General features: G+C 43.7%; 1 protein-coding gene across 1 annotated transcript; it reads right to left on the minus strand.

The window, feature by feature from the left end:
• Positions 1 to 743: 743 nt before the first annotated feature.
• On the minus strand, positions 744 to 18,503 carry SNRPF (small nuclear ribonucleoprotein polypeptide F). Its single transcript, XM_085653372.1, has 4 exons — positions 18,367 to 18,503; positions 17,362 to 17,487; positions 13,116 to 13,180; positions 744 to 911 (listed from the first exon to the last, which is right to left on the minus strand). The coding sequence occupies exons 1-4, from the start codon at positions 18,367 to 18,369 to the stop codon at positions 845 to 847; spliced, it is 261 nt and encodes an 86-aa protein (XP_085509498.1). The 5' UTR covers positions 18,370 to 18,503; the 3' UTR covers positions 744 to 844.
• Positions 18,504 to 19,586: the final 1,083 nt, after the last annotated feature.

Genomic DNA, 19,586 nt, shown 5'->3' on the forward strand with positions numbered 1-19,586 from the left:
GAAGGTCTGGATGGAATGGTTTTATTGTCTTATAAATATAGTCATTAACAGACACATACAATGTAATAGGGCAGGAGGGTAAGAGGGGCACAAAAAGTCCCCTGAAGATTCCAAGTGGAAGATGAAGTGTCAAGTTTGGAAGAAGATTAACATTTTGGCAGAATTCTGCCCCCTCAGCTTCTAGGTATCAGCTACAAGCAAGAGAGGAGAAACAGGTCAACATGAGAGGTCTTTGTTAGAAGTTAAGCCTCAGCACAGATTAAACTGTGCATCCCATGTGTAAATGGAATTGCACGGTTAACAAAACCAATATACTGAGGCTAGCTTGCTACTACAGGCTTCCAGGCTGTACTGCTAATGGAAGCGAGGTACAAGTAAAATGACTAACTGGTCCAGGATTACACAATGCTGTAGAGCTGTAGAAATAGGTTTACACTGAAACTAGTGTCTGAAACAGACATTCAAAGGACAGGAAGCAGGAATAAATACAATTAAGCGGCATGGAGATCATGCCACTGTATACACCATGAGGTTGTACAGCATGTAACGGCGTACAGAAATTAGCGAGGACAATAACTGGTTCGGCACGGTCAAATAGGAGCAATACCGAAAATGTAATGGGTACAGCAAGGATTTATATACATTTGTATTAAATCAACCCTCAACATCAGTCTAGCTGCAAAATTAGCACCTACCCTTTTAGGATTTTTTCTAAATACTAAATGAACATTAAAACTGCAAACTACAAAAAAAAGTTTTATTGTATAAACAAAAATTCTACATTCATACAGACAGTGAACCATAAATGATACATCTACTAAAGATTAACAGCCATTTTCAGACTTTATTCTCTCATTTCTCCATCTTCCTCCTCCTCTTCCACTCCTCGGATATAGAGGACATTGTTACACCTGTAAAAGAAAAATAAATGTTCTATTGAAAAGTTGATTTGAAGAATATTCTTGTTAGAACAGAATGAACAGTTTTTCTATTTATTCAAGACATTTAAGAAATGCTCCTCATCATTCCACTAAACTTGTAAGGGTGCAAATAAAATCTATATAGCCAAATGCACAGCGTAGCACACTTCAGTACTGTGTACTTAAAAAAATCTAACTTAAAATACCCACCCATAAATGCTCCTTAAAAGGTTACATTTATAAACACAAATGCCATCTGTAAACCTAGGCATGGACTGAACACACTTAATTTGAAACATTTTATTGCGCTTTTACTGCCATTTAAATTAAAAACGATATAACAATGACCTGTATAAATCAATTTTATAAGCACACACTGACCAAATGGTGAAAGAAATCTAACCGCATACTGTAGCACTTCTTAGTGACAAAGGGACAACGATTACCAACTCCACAAGAATTAAAGCCCACCTTCCTACCAAACAAAAACACTGCATAAAAAGAAAGCTTGTGTTTGGCCAGAAATCCAGAACACTCATTTCCGACAATATTTTATTCAGTGAGATCAACAGACCAGACACATAGGTTCCAGGAAGATGCATACCCACAAAATCTATTTTTACTACTATAGATCAATGCATGTGTGTGTACTCCAAACAAAAGGCAGATCTGCAACAACCTGTCAACTTTAGAGCAGCTAAACCTCCTTGTATCTAATTAGCCAGGATGCAGGACAGTGGACAGCTTAAACACAGATAGCAACACAGCCCCAATAAATATATATGTAATGTGGCTTTGATGGACATTAATTTAACATTGCTGGAACCGCCAGTGCCTTGAAGGAGAGGCAAGCCAGGTGACAGAGTCAACATTACTAAATGGGTAGCGCAATTACAAAATATGCGCTTTCCTGGCAAGCATATCCAAATTTGGCATGTACAGCAGAACGAGGGTTTGTTTTATGAACGGAATCAACCGAAGCAATAGAATTCTCCAGATATTTTACCATGCACCAAACTGAATGCATTATGGTACAGCAGAGCTTTCCAAACTGTGTGTCCCAACACAGTACTGTGTCGCCTGCAAATGGTGGGTGTCGCACGGGATGACACAGGTAGTTTACTTTTCAGCCTCACTTCCTTCCTGTAAATGCGTCCGGGAGAAATTGGCTCAGGAAGATGTCACAAGAAAGCTGCAATGTATCGCTACAGTGGCCAAAGGAAACAAGTGGTTGTTTTTAAAAAGGAAAAGACTAAAAAAAACAAACAAAAAACATTCGAGATAAAAAACTGTTGAAAAATTGTAGCATCCAGGCTCGTGTGAATTCATTATGCACAGCACTGTGTTATGAGATTATAAGAAGAAAGCCGTTTTAAAAGTTTTGCTTTTTAAAATACGCTAACTCACCAACAACGAATAATTTCAAAGTTGTATCCTCAGTCTTGAGATGCCAACTTCCAAATTTCCCCATACGGCTTAATGTTAATGCACGACCTTAGACCCTAATACATTTCACGAAATAGGACAATAAAATGTTGCAAGATGTGACATCACATTAGTTGTGTTTACATTTTACCGAGAGTATACAAGGGACAAGGCCACTTTATCCAAGCCATGACCATCGCTGAGGTCACACCTTATGGTTAAAAAAGTGAACAATTATAAAGGAAAGGGAGATGGAATTTTCTGCACAAAGAAAAACCTATTCATTGGTCACTCAGGCAAGGTCTGACTGGACCATTTGATTTTCCCAACACCATGCCTTCTACCTGAACTTGTCTCCAACTCTGTCCTATCCGAAGAATAAAGCAGGGTTTTTTTTTTTTAACATTGCCAAATATTTGAGACTAAACCTTCTTGGAATCCAGTATATGGTTTCAGTTGCCCTTTCCTTTTCCTTGCCTCTCATACCCTAACAGCAAACATGCTCTGAAGCTTTTTTCAGGCAATGTGGGTTCTATATGAAGATAATAAATGAAAAGGGAAAGTTAAGCTGAGGTAAGTGAAGGTTTATGGGTAGGGTTTAAGTGAGGGATCTGAACTCCAGTACACCGTCATGCTCAGCAAGGCACAGACCTTCATGCCCAACAGGCCTTTTGTAATAAAATGCACCCCATTCATTCTGCCCACTCCAGGAAGGTTCTCAAGCTGCCCCAGAGGTGAGCATGGGCTCTTATGTACATACTATGTGTTTTCAGAATCATCACTTCCTGATAAGAAGCACCCACTTACCAAGTTGACAGTTAAACATGTGTTTTGTGGACTTGTCACTAGGAGGGCAGCTTTCAGCACCGCAGAAGACACAGTGGCACTGGGGCACATGGTTTGAGGCCACCTCTGTACTCCATACAATTATAGCTATATTTCACTCCCTCAGGTAGGACTTCAGTTCTTTGTTGACTTATAATCCATGGCATCTTTTCTAAGTCTTCGCAAAGCTTGCAGGAGACATAGCAAGTTAGGGCAGAGAGGAGCCGACGAAGAGAAAGGATGATGAGAGCAGAACCAGAGAGGAAATAGGGACTCAGGATCAGGCAGTAGGTGTTAGTGGGCTGCAGATGACTTTGTGACAGTACATCCGTCCATTTGAGTAGAATCAGAGACTGGGCACAGGGCAAGCAGAGGGGAGAGACAGGGGAAGAGGAGATCAGACCAAGAGGCGCGTGCAGGGGAAAATATAGGGGGCAAAGGGGATGCAGAGAGTACATAAAGGGGAAGAGAGTAAGCAGAGAGGTAAAGTGATAGAGTGGACAGAGAGGGGGTGTAGGGTTGTGCCAGCACAGCAGGAGAGCATCCAGGTGCTCGAAATGTAAAGTGAGCAGTTCAGTAGCATAAGGAGAAAAGTGGCAATGACAACAGCATCAGGTCGGGACGGCCTGTTTGTGAGTTCTATGGTCAAGTTAGACAAAATCTTTGCATTATGTGGATAATGCATGTGTGAAAGAAAGGATTGAATTTGACAAAAAGGATGTCTTGCGTGTTTCAGCTAGAAACATTTTTTTGATGATGTAAATTATGCAGCAGATGCCATGTTGTGGTAAACGTGGTAAATATATAATTATGCAGAAAACGCTAAAGCTGTAGAACTACATAATTCTAGAGGGCCTGCTTGCACAGATGGCAAGTACACCAAACACATAATACACATCCTGTATGCATGGTAGATCCCTGGCCACCCGAATAAGGAAGAGATGAATTCACTCCCTACTACACTGCTGAAATATCCTTTTAAATCAACAAAATATAGAAACTTTGCTGTTCGCCCTGACACTGCGCCTTGACATTGGCACCCGAAGCGGATGCCCAAGCTTTATTCATTGATAGATGAATTCTCCACAATCAGTTTGTTCTTGTTCAAAGCCAGAACACAAGTTATCGCTCACAACACTATGATGGGGTTTCCCTTAGTTGCTAGGACAATCCCTGCCTAGCTGGTGAATTTCCGCCGCCACTGTAGGTTCCTCTTGAAAACCTGGGGGTCTCTTTCGCTCATTCACCTGAACCCACAGTGCTTTTGTCGGCGTCCAGTTGTAGAGGACACTGGAATTCCCAGAAGCCACGCATCAGCCCATACCTCCTGCTTCAAGGTCACGGCTGTGCTCTGGTCACTATAAATATACCACCGGCTTCACATATGCGCTCTGGTAACTAAACATCAGCTGACTGACATCTACCAGCTGAAACCTTTGCTGCTGCAGACACCTTGCAGTTACTCAACTGCCAGGGTGCTCTTGTAGCGAGCTCACAGGCTGTCAGTAGCTTGCTCTACCAGATTTCTCCAGCTTTGCCTTAAGAGACAGTGCAATTAAAGCAAGAGTCAGTCGGCTCACTATTGGTCAGAACACAGCTCTATCACCTATGTGGGGATGCAGTGAGAGAGGGATGCCGACCGAGGCACAGACGCATCCATAACTAAGGTAAGGCCGCTGCTCCAGTTTCCTGCAAAAGTCATCGAGAAGACCGTCAACAAGCAGCTGGCCGCCTTCCTCGAGACGAACGGTTCCCTCGACCTCTCGCAGTCTGGCTTCCGGGCCAACCACAGCACCGAGACCGCCCTGATCGCAGCCACCGATGACATCCGAGCACTGCTTGACAACGGAGAAACAGCAGCCCTCATCCTCCTAGACCTCTCCGCGGCCTTCGACACCGTCTGCCACCGTACACTAGTGCAGCGACTCAGCAACGTCGGAATCCGGGAGAAGGCACTGGAGTGGATCAGCTCCTTCCTCACCGGAAGGACACAGAGTCCGCCTCCCCCCGTTCAGATCTGAAGCCACCGAAGTCCTCTGCGGTGTTCCTCAAGGCTCCTCGCTCAGTCCAACCCTCTTCAACATCTACATGAGCCCCCTGGCAGACAACGCACGCCAGCACAACCTCAACATCATCTCCTACGCCGACGACACCCAGCTGATACTCTCCCTCACCAACGACCCGGCCACCGCCAGAGCCAACCTTCACGAAGGGATGGAAGAAGTAGCCGAATGGATGAAGAACAGCCGCCTGAAACTGAACTCGGACAAGACGGAAGTCCTCATCCTGGGATCCCCACCCTCCGCCTGGGACGACTCCTGGTGGCCCCCCCGCCCTAGGCAGCGCACCCAAACCAACAGACCACGCACGCAACCTGGGCTTCATCCTGGACTCCTCCCTCTCCATGACCAGACAAGTCAACGCCGTCTCCTCATCGTGCTTCAACATCCTGCGCATGCTACGCAAGATCTTCCGGTGGATCCCCACCGAGACCAGGAAGACGGTCACCCAGGCCCTCGTCACCAGCCGTCTGGACTACGGCAACTCCCTCTACGCCGGAACCACCGCCAAACTCCAGAAAAGACTCCAGCGAATCCAGAACGCCTCAGCACGACTCATCCTGGACATCCCCCGTCGCAGCCACATCTCCGGACACCTGAGAGACCTGCACTGGCTCCCAGTCAACAAGAGAATCACCTTCCGACTCCTCACCCACGCACACAAAGCCCTACACAACCAAGGCCCAGGATACCTCAACAGCCGCCTCAACTTCGAAGCTGGCGTTTGGGAGCGTAGATCGACCGGCCACGCCCTCGCCACCGTCCCCCGCATCCGAAGAGCCACCACAGGAGGACGGTCCTTCTCCTACCTCACCGCCAAGACATGGAACTCCCTCCCGACCCACCTCCGCCTGACCCAGGACCACCTCGCCTTCAGGAAGCAACTCAAGACCTGGCTGTTCGAGCAGTAGCGGACCCCCCTCCCCCAGCGCCTTGAGACACTCTGGGTGAGTAGTGCGCTATATAAATGCATTGATTGACTGCAGTGACAGATTTTACAACAAAGAAGGTGCTTTTATTGACCTGTAGTGTTAGGCAAATACATTGGGCCCGCTTTACATTTTAATTTGACATATGATGCATTTCACCATATTTTAGAGAGATTTATATTTGCTTGCTTTTGTTCACTTTCGTTCTATAGTTCAGATTGAACGAGTCTTAGGTGAACAAACCTTACATGTTAAATGCCTTTTGTATTCAGTCCTACCATTCCCATGGTTAATGTTTTACCGTGTTGGAACCAATTGCATCCAGAGACTCTTCCATTGTCATTCCTTTCCACCTGTATTGGCACCACACCATTTCAGCAGTTATTTTCTGGAATTATATTGCATGTGCTATTAATTATATTGTATGTGTTCTAGTTTTGTTGCTGCCATTTGTTTTGTGAGCTGTATCGTTTAAGCTGCCCCATGATCATTAAAAGTCTTAAGTTTTGTCACTCAACATAAGAGTTGGTGCACTTTTAGAAGGAAAAACGCTTAACATCTTGGGTTCATAGAGTACTTTCCTTCTCCTGTAAGTGCATTACTAGCGTATGTTCATGTTCTGAACATTGCCATCAGTTTTATTGCTTTCGCCCAGATCATTTTTCAGAATGCATTTTATGTTATTTGCCTGCTTGGGTGATGTCAATCCTTTGGTCTTAAGCGATGTAGTAAAGAAGCATTTTTCCTCTTGGATTTGGATGAGGATGTCAGGGAAATACCCCACTGTTTGGTATATATGTTTTCTGGAGTATTCTTAAGTGATAGCTTCGGTTGACCGCCAGGTCACTAGGGTGAGTTGGTTTGGGAGCATCGCCGGGGATGGAATTCAGTTATGATTTCAGATGTGATAGTTCATTGTGAGCCATTATAGTTTAACATTGTTCCTCCCATTTTAAAATAAGAAAACTTTCATCACTTGCTGCGTATTTTTTGGGTTGGAGTTTTATATAGCGCAAACTAGGCCCGAAGGTATCAGAGCGCTTTACATGAGTACCAGTTACGTTACATACGGACACATTAATTTTTAGATTAAGTGATTTGCCCAGAATCACACAATGTTGAGCGTTCCTGCAGACTCGATCCCCGTTCCTCAGCTCAGAAGTCGACTGCCCTAGCTGTTAAGCCACATTCTCTCTCCGTACAAGTACAGAAATGGGGACATAGTGACACTAATGTACATTGACAGTGGTTATGTCGGACTTAAACCATCACTGGGAAACTAAGCTCGAGAGAACCTGAAGTGGTTGGAGGGTGAAGTGTGAAAAGAGTGGCAGCTTCAACTCCTTGTTTGTGATTGGTGCTCTTAACGGAAGATCAGTAATGGTGGGGGCATATAGCCAAGAACCGCCTGTGAGAAAGCTGAAAAACATTTTCTGCAGTTCATGTGTTGCAGCAGGCGGACTTTGTGCATGGTTGGAAGGGTTGGCAGTGCGTGCATCCGCCCCTTTTGTTCCCTAAATCACTGGGGCATGTGTCAATGTGTGCATGATTATATTCTTGCTTCAGGCACAAGCCTCACTGTACACCCAGTTTTGCCAGTCACTGTCTTTGTTAGAACAGATTCACAATTGCTTTAGTAACCTTCCTGCTTTCTCAAATTTGCTTGAAAATGCACCATTTGCCCACTTTTTTCAAAATTTTCTTCCGGGGAAGAACCCCCCCGTACCCCCCTATAGGTAGTGCACGCTCGCTACACTGCCTTACCGTGTCCCAAAAGTGATGCATCTCCAAAAAGTGTGTCACCAACATGAAGTTTGGAAAGCTGTGTGGTACAGTGATCAAATGGGACCGGTACATCTACGAAACGGCACCATGGTGATCTTGAAAGGATTGGTGCATGCCCGTATAACCCACAAATGATTGGCCAGCAAGTAACCAATAAGAGCGAGGCAAGCCTCAATACGAAAGAATACGGCAAGAATGATTCCATATAATGGCATTGATAAAGACATGGTGTTTAAACAAGTCTGCCGATCAAGAATTAAAAGTTTGGCCCACCTGGTTCGTTCTTCTGGAACATTGGTGAGAAAAATACCGTGCAGCCACATGCATGTACAGTAGGCACCCGCTCAGTGTTTAGCAAGAGTAATGTGGCTTTGGTGGACATTACATATACACACACACACATTTACATACACATAGTTGGTGCTATCGAACCGGACACACAGACAAGCTCTACTCCCCAGGGTCCCCATCAGCTAAGCATCAATAAAAGAATTCCATTAAAATCAACGCCTTTTCTCCTTGTGGCGTACTACTTGATAATTAGAGGAGATAATGTTCTCACTTTGTGTTGAAGTAAAATATCAGTCACTTTTATACATGTCTTTACCACGTGGTACTTCACAACCAATGCACTAAGTGGACCTTTACAATGCATTGTATTACATAACTGTACTTTACCACTGGTGGAAGTAATAATTTAAACCCATACATTTGTTTCCAGCTGTTTGAAGGGTCCACCTCCTGCCCGTTTTTATTTTTTTTTAATGAAAATATGCATTAATTTCCCTTTTAATATGGGGAAGCCATATACACATCTTCTTACTTAACCCTACCCAGAATATTAAAACCCCATACTCCTAGCCACCCTGAACCCTGACAACCCACTTACTAAACAGTACCCTACCTAGAACCGTAAAACCTATGCCTTCTCCATACCTGAACCCTAAAAAAATCCTTCCTACTGCCAACCATCCATGAGTGCTAAAAGCTATTCCTGAAGCCATCATAGAAATAATCCCCCCAGCCAGCTGAGGATATTAAAACTCTTGCTGAATACAAGAACGAGCCTTAGCGCCATTGATGACAAATTAGACTCACTCACCAGGTGCTTGGATATGAAAGATCGCATGGATACGCAACACACAAGACTGACCGGTGCCGAACAGTGTATATCTGATGTTGATGATGTGCACACACAGCAAGCCAAACCGTGAGTTATTGAGGGGGAGCTACGTACAGTGCAACTAAAGAATGAGGGCGCGGAAGAAAGGTCCACGCAAAACAACAATCGCAATCTTGGTGTTCCTGAACCCACTGCAATGGGACACAGAATGTAACTACTGTAGCTGCGTTTTATGGAGGCCGCCAAGGCCTTCAATGCCGTTGAATGGCCTTTTCTATTTACGGTACTGTCCGGACTTGGTGGGGCATTTTTCAAATGGGTTCAGATCCTAAATATCAATCCCTCGGCTAGGCTGCCCCCAAGTGATGGTCTACCTAAATGCTTTGATTGGTTGAGGCATGCTGCAGGGAAGCCCCTGGTCGCCTATTTTTGGCATAACCTTGGAGCCATTGGCGTGTGCTCTGCGCAAGTTCCACTGTAATCCGGGGGGGGGGGGGGGGGGGGGTGATTATGGGATTCAGATACACGATTATCCATGTATGTGGATGGAGCAATGCTGGTGGTTAAAATCCAGCTGTTAACTGGACTCCCATCATTGATGAAATAGTGTAATTTGGCCGCTGGTTAATTAGGCTAAGTCCACCATGGTCCCCCTGACAAAGGCAGCTACCAGACCAGACATACCATACCTGTTGCAATGGCAGACTGCACCAATGAGATAACTGGGTATTTTCTACCATACAGACATCCCCCACTGTGATCCGGGAAAGCTATGGACACTATATGGAATCCCTGTAGTTCCACATCAATTGATGAATCACCTTCACTTTCTTATTTGAGGCTCGAGCTGGGGCATAAAGCCAGAACTTGAGGGGCAATTTGGCCTCCTTTTGTTTGATGATCCTGCATGGGAGCTACCTGTAGCATCACACCTAGATGCAAATGCAATGCAAGGGAAACAAAAGCACACATCTTGTTAGCACTGCACAGGTACTTAAGCACGATTTTGACTCAGTTCAGACCCCCAGATACAATAGATATTTGTGCACTGTAAGAACGTCAGATTTGTTGCTGTCCCAGTGCAAAATACCAGTATTTTTATTACCTTTATAGCGCTTTACATCACATGTACACGTTGACAATAAGTCACACAAGTTTGTAAATCATTGTACAGGATGTGTTGCTTAAGACAGTGAGGGTTACTGGTTGTAGGAGTCACATAACTCATTCTGCTATATTAGAATTACAATGCAACTGCAAGTAACATAAGGATGTGTTCAAAGCAGTAACCCACTTACCTATCTACATAAAGTAAAGTCCGCCATTTGCATGTTACATGATGTGCTTTGCAGAAGACGTATTAACCATGCATGCTTCTTTGACTCAAAACTGGGACTGGACAGATCTTTCCAGCAAATGTTAACCACCACAGTTATCTTACCATTATTACTATTCCCTCAGATTTACTAAACACATCTCTCCAGCAGGTGCCTTAACCTCATAAGATGTTTTTAAATTCAGATTTTGCAACCAAGTAAGCAGAACAGATTTATTGCCACGCGTCTCCTGGTTGCCAAATTTAGTGGCACTTCATATCAGGACTTCCTTGCATAACCCTACTTTCTCCTCCAGAAATATCGAAATCCATCACACCACAACCAAAAAATGATTGCCTAACGATGTGCTTTAGCTACCATTTCCAATCACTAAATGTTGAAGAGCTGTGTTCCTTGAAAGGTAGACAAAATTTTTGTAGCTCTGAAAATTAGAGTATGCTGGATATGGCGGTGTTAAATTTCCTTAAGTTGTTACCCTGCCGTGGTATTGGTGGTTTTGTTTTATGCCCTTCTCACATCTACCTATTGCTGAAAGGTTTTGCGATGTACTGCTTTGTTATGATGCTATTAGGTTTGGAAAACGGATCTTATTCCGAGCTATGCAATATATGAAATGAAAGATAATGTGTGCAAACTTAGGGCTGGCTCCTGCAGGATGGGTATACAGTGAATAGGTGAGATCAAAGGTTAGTGTTATTGTAAACAAGTAGGTCTTCTCCAGTGCACCATTTGGCAGTGTAACGAGTCTAGATTTTTTTACACTGTTTTTGTTGGCACGAACTTGATCCGAATCTGGTATGAGAGCGCTTTACATAGCACCAGTTGTATTACATGAGGACACGTTCATTTTTGTTAGGCACGGAGAGATTACGTGATTTGCCCAGAATCACAGGATGTTCAGCGTCATTGCCGAGACTCGAACCCAGTTCCACAGATTAGAGGTTGACCGCCCTAGCCCTTAGGCCAACTCCTCTCCCGTGCCATGTTCTTATTAGAGAGCGCAGTCTAGTGCAGATTCTGATTACTGGCCATAGTTGGTGCATCTAGCTGTTCCCCCACATGGGTAGTTTTTCTATACAAACTAGCTATACATGCTTGTGAAGGGCAACATTTTCTTGAAAGTGCTAGTTGGGACTGGAATTGCAGGTGCCTTTGTCAGTTTTCTGTGTCAACATTTACTTCTCATTTTTGGATATTGGGTTGCTTACACTTATTTTGATGTGGAGTATCAGCTGTGAACCTAGTGGTGATTCTTGGTATGGGCAATCTGGTGGTACTGATTCCAGGGTTAGCAGTCAGGTTGTGCTGGTGAATGAGAGGGTGCTTTTGATATAATTATGCCTACAATAAGAACATTAGGGATGTCTGCTACTAAATGTGGAGGTGACATTTGTGGAGGGAGCAGTGTGTAATTTGTAAAAGCAAATGCAGAGCATCAAACATTTTCTTAGGGTCCTATTGAATGCAGATGTTGCCATAACCTTTCTCTTTCACTATTCTACACTTGCCGTTCTTTTTTCAGCCTATTTTATGCCTTTAGCATTGTTCTCTCTCCTTGGTCTTTCCATCTTGCTTTGAGTCACGGTCTGTTGCAAAATGAGCGCAGGTGCCCACCACAGGCAAGTGGTGGGTAGGGCCGAGTATACACTTTACATAGGAGAGCAGTCTCACCCAGAGAGGGGAGGCAGCTAAAGCAATCTCATCTACATGGAATCAGCTGCATATAGATTACACCTAGTGGGGTAGGCTGTGGGCAGTTAGTCAATCCTTTGGAAGACTTGCTCCACTTGGCAAGGGCCTGCCCAGCAGTGGGGCGTTTTGGAATTGGACAATTGCAGCGCTGCTAGACAGGACTGAATGCTTTCCAAGTAGCACCCGCGATCGTTCTGGTTATGTCAAGGAAGTACCTTAAGTTGCGTCAATTCATTGCCACTGGTTTGCTTTTGGGTAAACGTAGAGTGGCCATGATGTTGGGTGGCTGGCATGCCCTAAAGTTTCAGGATTGGCTTACAAATATGTAGTTATGTGAGGAGTGGGCAGAGACATATGCCGTATCCTTACCACCAGTTGCTTGACCCTGTGACTTTTGGGAGCCCATATGTTCCCATTTGCTGAAGTTAAATCCAGATTAATGTCTATATCACCCCTGCAGCAATACTGCATCATTGGTCCCTATAAGATTCAATTCATAGCTTAACCTGCTTGAACATGTCTGGCTATATGGTTGCAATATGTTTTGAGAAATTCAGGCATTGTAGACCCAGATTGCCATGATTTGACTTACCGAACTGATGGTTTAGTAATAAATTATAACATTTATGAATGAATAAATTAAACCAGACCAGTTGGCCAAACCTTTTTTGTACTTGAAAATACTTGGTTGATGCGTCCACTCCCAACAGCAACTTGTGTACAAACTAATTCCCATTTTAGGAAAGATCTCCAGCACAACAATGAAACGTTTGTTAAAATAAAATTAAGCCAACACTGATGGGACATGTTTAGGAGACATGCAATTCTTGTTAAGACTAGATGATTACTAAGGATTCAATTGTCTTTCACAAAAAGACAAACCTGAATCTTTATAGCTATCCAGTATTAACATTCAAATCACTTCCACGCCGTCACAGGAACATAGAGAAAAACAATTCTAATACACAATGGGATGCCATATATTTTACTTCAAGACAAGTGCCCACATTTTAAATTACCTTATCAGGACTTCACCCAGATGTCCAGATAACGCCCCATCAATGTATTCTTCTGTGTTAGCCAGCTGTAAAAGAAAATATATGAAAATACCATACTTTACAATCAGCACATGAGCAAGCACATAAACCATTAACTGAGAAATAGAGGATGCAGTATGAAATGCTACAACCAGTATATCAATGCGGTGCGAAGAATCACTCGACTGGCTTAGTATACGTACTAGTTGCCACCTCAAAGTCATAACTATTCTAATATATCCATCATAAAGCAAACTCTACTTTTGGGAAATTTTGACCAGTATTTAAGCAAGGAGTAAAAGGTTATATAAAGTGATATATCGTATGTAATGACCGTTATTACTCATTTCAAATCACTTAGGTCAAAATGTCAAGGGTTGCTCTACCCTAGAATCAAACCCCAAACTCTGCGCTGGTAGTTTGCCCCACACAACTGAACCAAAAGTGACGTTTTTTACTTGAGTTTCCATGGGGACTCATTAAGCGAACACAATCTGATAACAGGTACTGGCTCATACAATATCATTCCTTTGGTCTTGACCAAGTCTGCATCGAGCAGACACAGAAAGTGGTCTGGCTGGGTGTATGGGAAAGCAAAGGACTACATCTTCTGCACTTTACCCCACTATGTGCCCTGAGAAGCCAGGAACAGGGCTGAGTAGTGCCCAAAACTAGACCCTGTTCATAATTTCCGAATTCAATAGGGTCCCAATTTCTCCCTCAAAGGGCTCAAGCGACCAACTCACAATGCCCCCCAGTACTTGAAGGCTGCATTCTGTTTAATGATCAACCGTACTGTAAACAATCTCCTTCTGGACAAACAATCAGTCTTCTTTACTCGTCATCTAACACCCTAATGGTAAGTTGCAACAGCAAAAGAAAACAAACTTGTGTCAGGTTGGTCACGGCTACCAAATATCTCCAATATCCTCATCCAGTTACAATCTTCTCTACGAACACTGGTTGTAGCAAGCTGGTTCTCTATATACTGTACCAAAGTAAGATACAGTGTGCAGAGTCCAGTGGATCCCCCATATGAAAGTAGATATTACTAAATGCTCTTTCAGGCAGTGTGGTTGAGCAGTTAGGCTCATTGGAGAGTTGTGGCAAGCATTTGTTGTACACAATCCGGCAAGAAATTACTACACACAATGATTAAATCAGATACCAAATGTAATCACAGTTTAAGTATAAAACGTGGACATAGTCCGTTTCTCAAACAGTTCAATGGTAACCTATGGACGGAAATCAATATAATTTTACAGGTAAGTACACAACTTATAATTCCAGTCTTCAGGGTTTAGGACCAACACTGGGCAAGGGTCAGGAAAATGTAGAGACTGCACCAGCAGCATGGGGACAGCCAGGAGCAGATGTCAAATTTGGTCACTGGGGCCCAATGTTCGTCAATGGAAACTGGGGGCACACAAAGAGGTGCAGGTAGGTAAAAATCAGTTGGGGAGGCACAAGGCAGCACCAAACACACCATCAGAGGTGACCAGGTGCAGAGTGCCAACACCATGTCAGGCGCCCAAAGCAACAGAGACGGATGATATTGAACAAAGGCTGCAGGCTCGGAGTAGGAACCTGGACAAAGAACCAGTGCCTCTGGAGGGAAGTTGGGATGTTGAGGGGCACCAGTTGGACAGGCTCCCCAAGGCCTGGGGGCCGCAGGTGCACGGGTGTCCTTCGAGGTCAGAAGATCCTTACCAAAGCCAGTTGTGGTTCCATTGTGTTGAGGCTGCAGGCGTTATCGTGAAGTCCAAGAGAGGTCACCCTGGATTGGACCAGAGCTCAGGACCGCTGGGGAACCTTCTTATGACCGGTGGGCCACTGACTTGAGGCGTTGGGTGGAGCGGTAGGTCCGGAGGTCTGTTTCTATGGCTCAGCAGGACACAGGAGCTCTTGAGGGTTTCTTTGTGCATAGAGCCCTTGGTTCTTAGGGAATGCAGGCAGTCCTCCCAGGGTTGTGGACGTCACTGGGCCTGCAGGACGAGTCACTTTTTGACACAAGTTTCTTAGAGGACTGCAGCCAAGTCAGTTGTCTTCTAGCGTCTTCACTGCTGGTAAGGCTCTTCGGTCCTTTAGGTCACCAGGAATCTGAGGATCAAGGTTGCCCCTAAATACTCAATTATGGGTGTTAAAGGTTCTGGCAGGTAGGTCAGTGGCCTACTTACCTTTAGGGTGACTACACACTATGTTCTAAACCCTTTCTATGGTCACTCCCTTTGGGGAGGAGGTATACCCTAATCCTATTGGCTAAAATCCACAGTCAATAGGGAGGATTTTCAAAGGAGGGGGTCACTTCAGCCCAGCTAACCAGAAGGGTGGTCCTGGCTGCGAGGATCACCTCCTAATTACTTATTTCCCCACCAACCTTGCTGCCAAAGGTGGAGCTTGGTCGGGGGGGGGGGGGGGGGGGGGCAGTATGCATGTGTTTGGGGGGTGGGGGGGGGGTCTCTTAGGCTGTCATAACATGCTGTAGCCCTTAGAGACCATTTCTGGTCACAATGCTTTTGGTACCACCGGTACCTTTTTCAAGGGACCTATGTGTGAGCCCGCGGTGTGCCAAATGTGGAAACAAAGGTACAGTTTTGGGAAAGAACACTGGCAACCCGATTTGCAGGGACCCAGTGTTCATTTAGTCAAAGTTGCATTCAGAGTCAGGTAAACTTGTGTGTGGGTGGAGGGGGTGGGGGAATAAAGCATGCCAAAAGGAGCCCTTTTCTACACTGGTTAACACTCCTGCTCAACGGGCTGGACTGCTTTTAGAACCTTGTCGTTTTCATTACTACACATTCTGAAACCTTGAAAATTCCGCCATTTGAGGACCTGCCACCCAATTAAGTTCCCATGGTCTACAGTCAAAAGAAATTTTTACCACTGAGCAATACAGGTTGCTTCACAATTTCCTCAAAACCATATCTGTTCCTGGCCTATTCCCTTGTCTCATATCAGCAATCTCTACAAACCTAGACACCATCTTTGGCCATAATCACATCCCCAAGCCACCCACGTTATCTCGGGATTCAAAACTGTTCACCCTCAAGACAATACTTTCTAGAGTAATACAACCCCCTTTTGCACAAAGGTCTTGCATGCACATGCTCCAAAACATCCCTAGAATACTACCTTCTGATTTCCTCTGAATACCAAACTAGATATTCTTTTTCTAAAAAAATTACGAACTCAGCCTAGAATCCACAGTATCTGTCATCACAGCTGCAATTGTCTTGGGCTGTTTAACTTGCAACCCCACTTCTTAAACACTAGCTTTATCATCATTTACTACTAAGTTATTGGGCGCCACTCAAGTTCTCTTTACAGCACCCGTTAGAGATGATTAGCAATCAAGATGTTACGCCAGAAGTAATCCATGCAATTTAGCTACTCATCTTGCCTGCATGATTTAAGAGATTTATCGGTTCTAGAGCATTCCATACATTTGACCATGTTTTCTACTGCCAAGTCCACACCAAGCCACAAAAATTATTTCTTACCTACAAAATTCGCTTGCCCAATACCAAAATGACCCTCATAAGTCGCAAAATATTGCTGCGTAGGTTAAGTGGACAAGTAGTTCTTTCACCCCTCAAAATTACTCCACAATCAAATGAGTTTAATGGTGTCCGATAAGTTCCTCTTGTTTGGCTATCTGCCCACAATGAAATTAGCCACTTCTTGTAACAAAACGTCCTTTTTGCATGACTACTTTTTTCACTGCAAGTACTCCGATATTGTGTATAAGCGCCAACTCCATTGTGTATGAGCACCATGCGAAAATCATTCCACTTGCGCTCACACTCTTCTGTGTTGGCTTTCTAGAAAGGAAATCTGCCACCACATCATCTTTCGCTTGCACATACACAACCTTGTAAATGGAATCTTGCATATGCAGATATCCTAGTCATCCTTGCAGATGCATCCACAGTACCCTCTGTTGTAAAGAGGTTTATAATCACGTGTTATACATTTGTTGTGTTAGGTTATAAAAGAGGGCGGCTGAGGGTGTGTTGTAGACCTGCGTTATGCATTAACTTTTCTACGTATGTTCCAATTACAATGTCATGGAAGTTCTGTGGTAGCTATTGGAGTGCCTGAGCAGTTGTGAAGACTTTTCCTGCGGTGGCTCTGTACCGTAGAAATAAATCAGTTACAGCAAGGATCCTGTGTGGAGTACTTTACTTCGAAATGGTAAAGTCGACTGACAATCAGAAATTAAGCTTACCTGCATGTTCATATATCCATCGACAGATACTAGATACCCTTTGTATTCCATTCCCCATTTTAGTTTGACCATTACTGGCTTGCCAGTCAGTCCATTGAGGAAAGGCTTAGGGTTCAGTGGTAAACTCTGGAAAAAAATATAAACAAACACGATTAGATGAATTATAACTGCTTTCATGTGATCATTAATCACTTCACTTTTTTACTGCTACATCTGAAAAAAAAAAAAAAAAAAAAAAAAGCAGGTTTCAGATAAAAAGGAACATCGCTATGACGATCCTCTATGGACTAGACAGTCTGAGGCGGTCTAGACCAACTCCATAATTACCATTATATGGCGCACGGTAAGCACGTTTATCTTTACAAAATAAAACCACAAGACCACGCTTGACACAATTAGAGGCTGGGTTATTTGAATAAAAATAGTTATTTACAACTCTAAAATGTTACTTTCAAAATCCACACGTTGAAAACAATCTATGCAACCATCATCAAAATGCGGTCAACTGGCAAATAAAAATTTGCCCTATTGTGTACCCTTACAGTTACTAAATGCCCCCATGCAAGAAAGAATACGGGGATCCTGGCACAAATACAATTCACTGGTGGTATTCAGATGGGCTTGAAGCCATCGTTAACAATATTTGCGTTTCCTGGCAGTTCAGGCACTGTGGTCCCAATCAACCGAGCACATGACGTAATTTGCACTACCACTTATCAATGTGCAGACAATTTTACAAGATGAAATATCGGCTACAGGCCACGTTTGGTACACAGGGTTACAAAAGAGAACATAGAGGTCATAGAACCAAGCCGTGGAGTGACTAGATTTCGTACAATCAAGGATTACTTCTTGGTAAAAAAAAAAAAAATCCGGTGAAAACGAGCTGACAATGGCGCGAAGGTAGCGTGCAGTGAATAAATAAGAATACAGCGGAGACATATACCCCAACCTCTTAAATAAATCTCAGAAAACAACCCCTTGGGAAGACACGAGTCGACTCACCATGCTGGGTTAATTTTCCCTCACCGGGAAAACACAAAAAATTCCTCCCCGGGGGCCGTAGAAATCACGCGCCACCGCTGGAGTGCTGCGAAAGAAAATGGCGAGCGGAAACGCAACCTTACACCTTTCGCCAGAACAAAACGTCAACTCTGATTGGACCCGTGACTATTTGGCACCGGAAGCGAAAGAAGCTCTCCGATCAGACGAGATTGGCTGCAGGAAACAAAAAACGGACAAGGACGGTAAGCAAGCTGAAACGTTTGTGCTGAAGTTCACACCATGTTGGAATATGGAGAAGAAGTCATGTCGCGCAGCTGCTGGCGTGGAGTACCAGCATCTTTGAGGAGCAGAGCTTGCCTCAGCAATGTGTTTGTTCTTTCGTTTCGTGTGGTGTGGGAAATATATTTTTTTGCATACAGTTTTATTGGTTTTGAACAAAAGTGTGGGAGATATTTATGTGAAGTTTACAATGTTTTGCGCCTGAAAGTATGAAGTTCCGTTATTCATATGGATGCGAGGACTATGCTTTCTTGTTTAACTACATAGCTGCCAAATTTCCCAGGTTCATGGGTAATGTATTGCTCCAGCCTAGACTTTATCCTTTGAATGCTGGGACATGTAGTCCTATTTTATAATGACATAAGCAAGACTACATGTCCCAAAAAAACAAAAAAAAACCTGGACTGGTGCAGTGTAGTGACCTTGAAATAAATCTTCTTGAAGGTAAATTGAAATGTTGGATTCTTTATTACAACCCTCCGCATACAGGAACAGGGCATCCAGCAAGAGCGGCCTCCTCAGCAGAACCGTCAAGAGAAAGAATGTCATTATACAAATCGCCCCACAATTCTAGATTGTAAACACGTTCTAATATGATGACATACAGCTTACCTTAAGGTTACATACTACACAATCCCCCCTTTAAAGGAATTTAAACAAAAAAAAAAAACAAAGAACAAAAAACAAGATAATTAACTACAATCAAACATTTCTAAACATTTGGGTTTCTTGATAATTCTTCCACTAGATGTTTTAACCAAATTTTTATCACAGGACAGACCTGGTGTATTAGAATCAGGAAGCACATGTGAATTTTCATCCACAAGTGGGTTGGACTCAGATGATACTACTGGCAAAGAACACAGTCAGGGATAATTGAAGATTGATGCACATTTCCATTTAACACTGGATCAAAATTAGATGAAACCGCTGGCAAAGTC

Source organism: Triturus cristatus, chromosome 4_1, assembly GCF_964204655.1.
Source record: "Triturus cristatus chromosome 4_1, aTriCri1.1, whole genome shotgun sequence".
NCBI classification, from domain to species: Eukaryota; Metazoa; Chordata; class Amphibia; order Caudata; family Salamandridae; genus Triturus; species Triturus cristatus.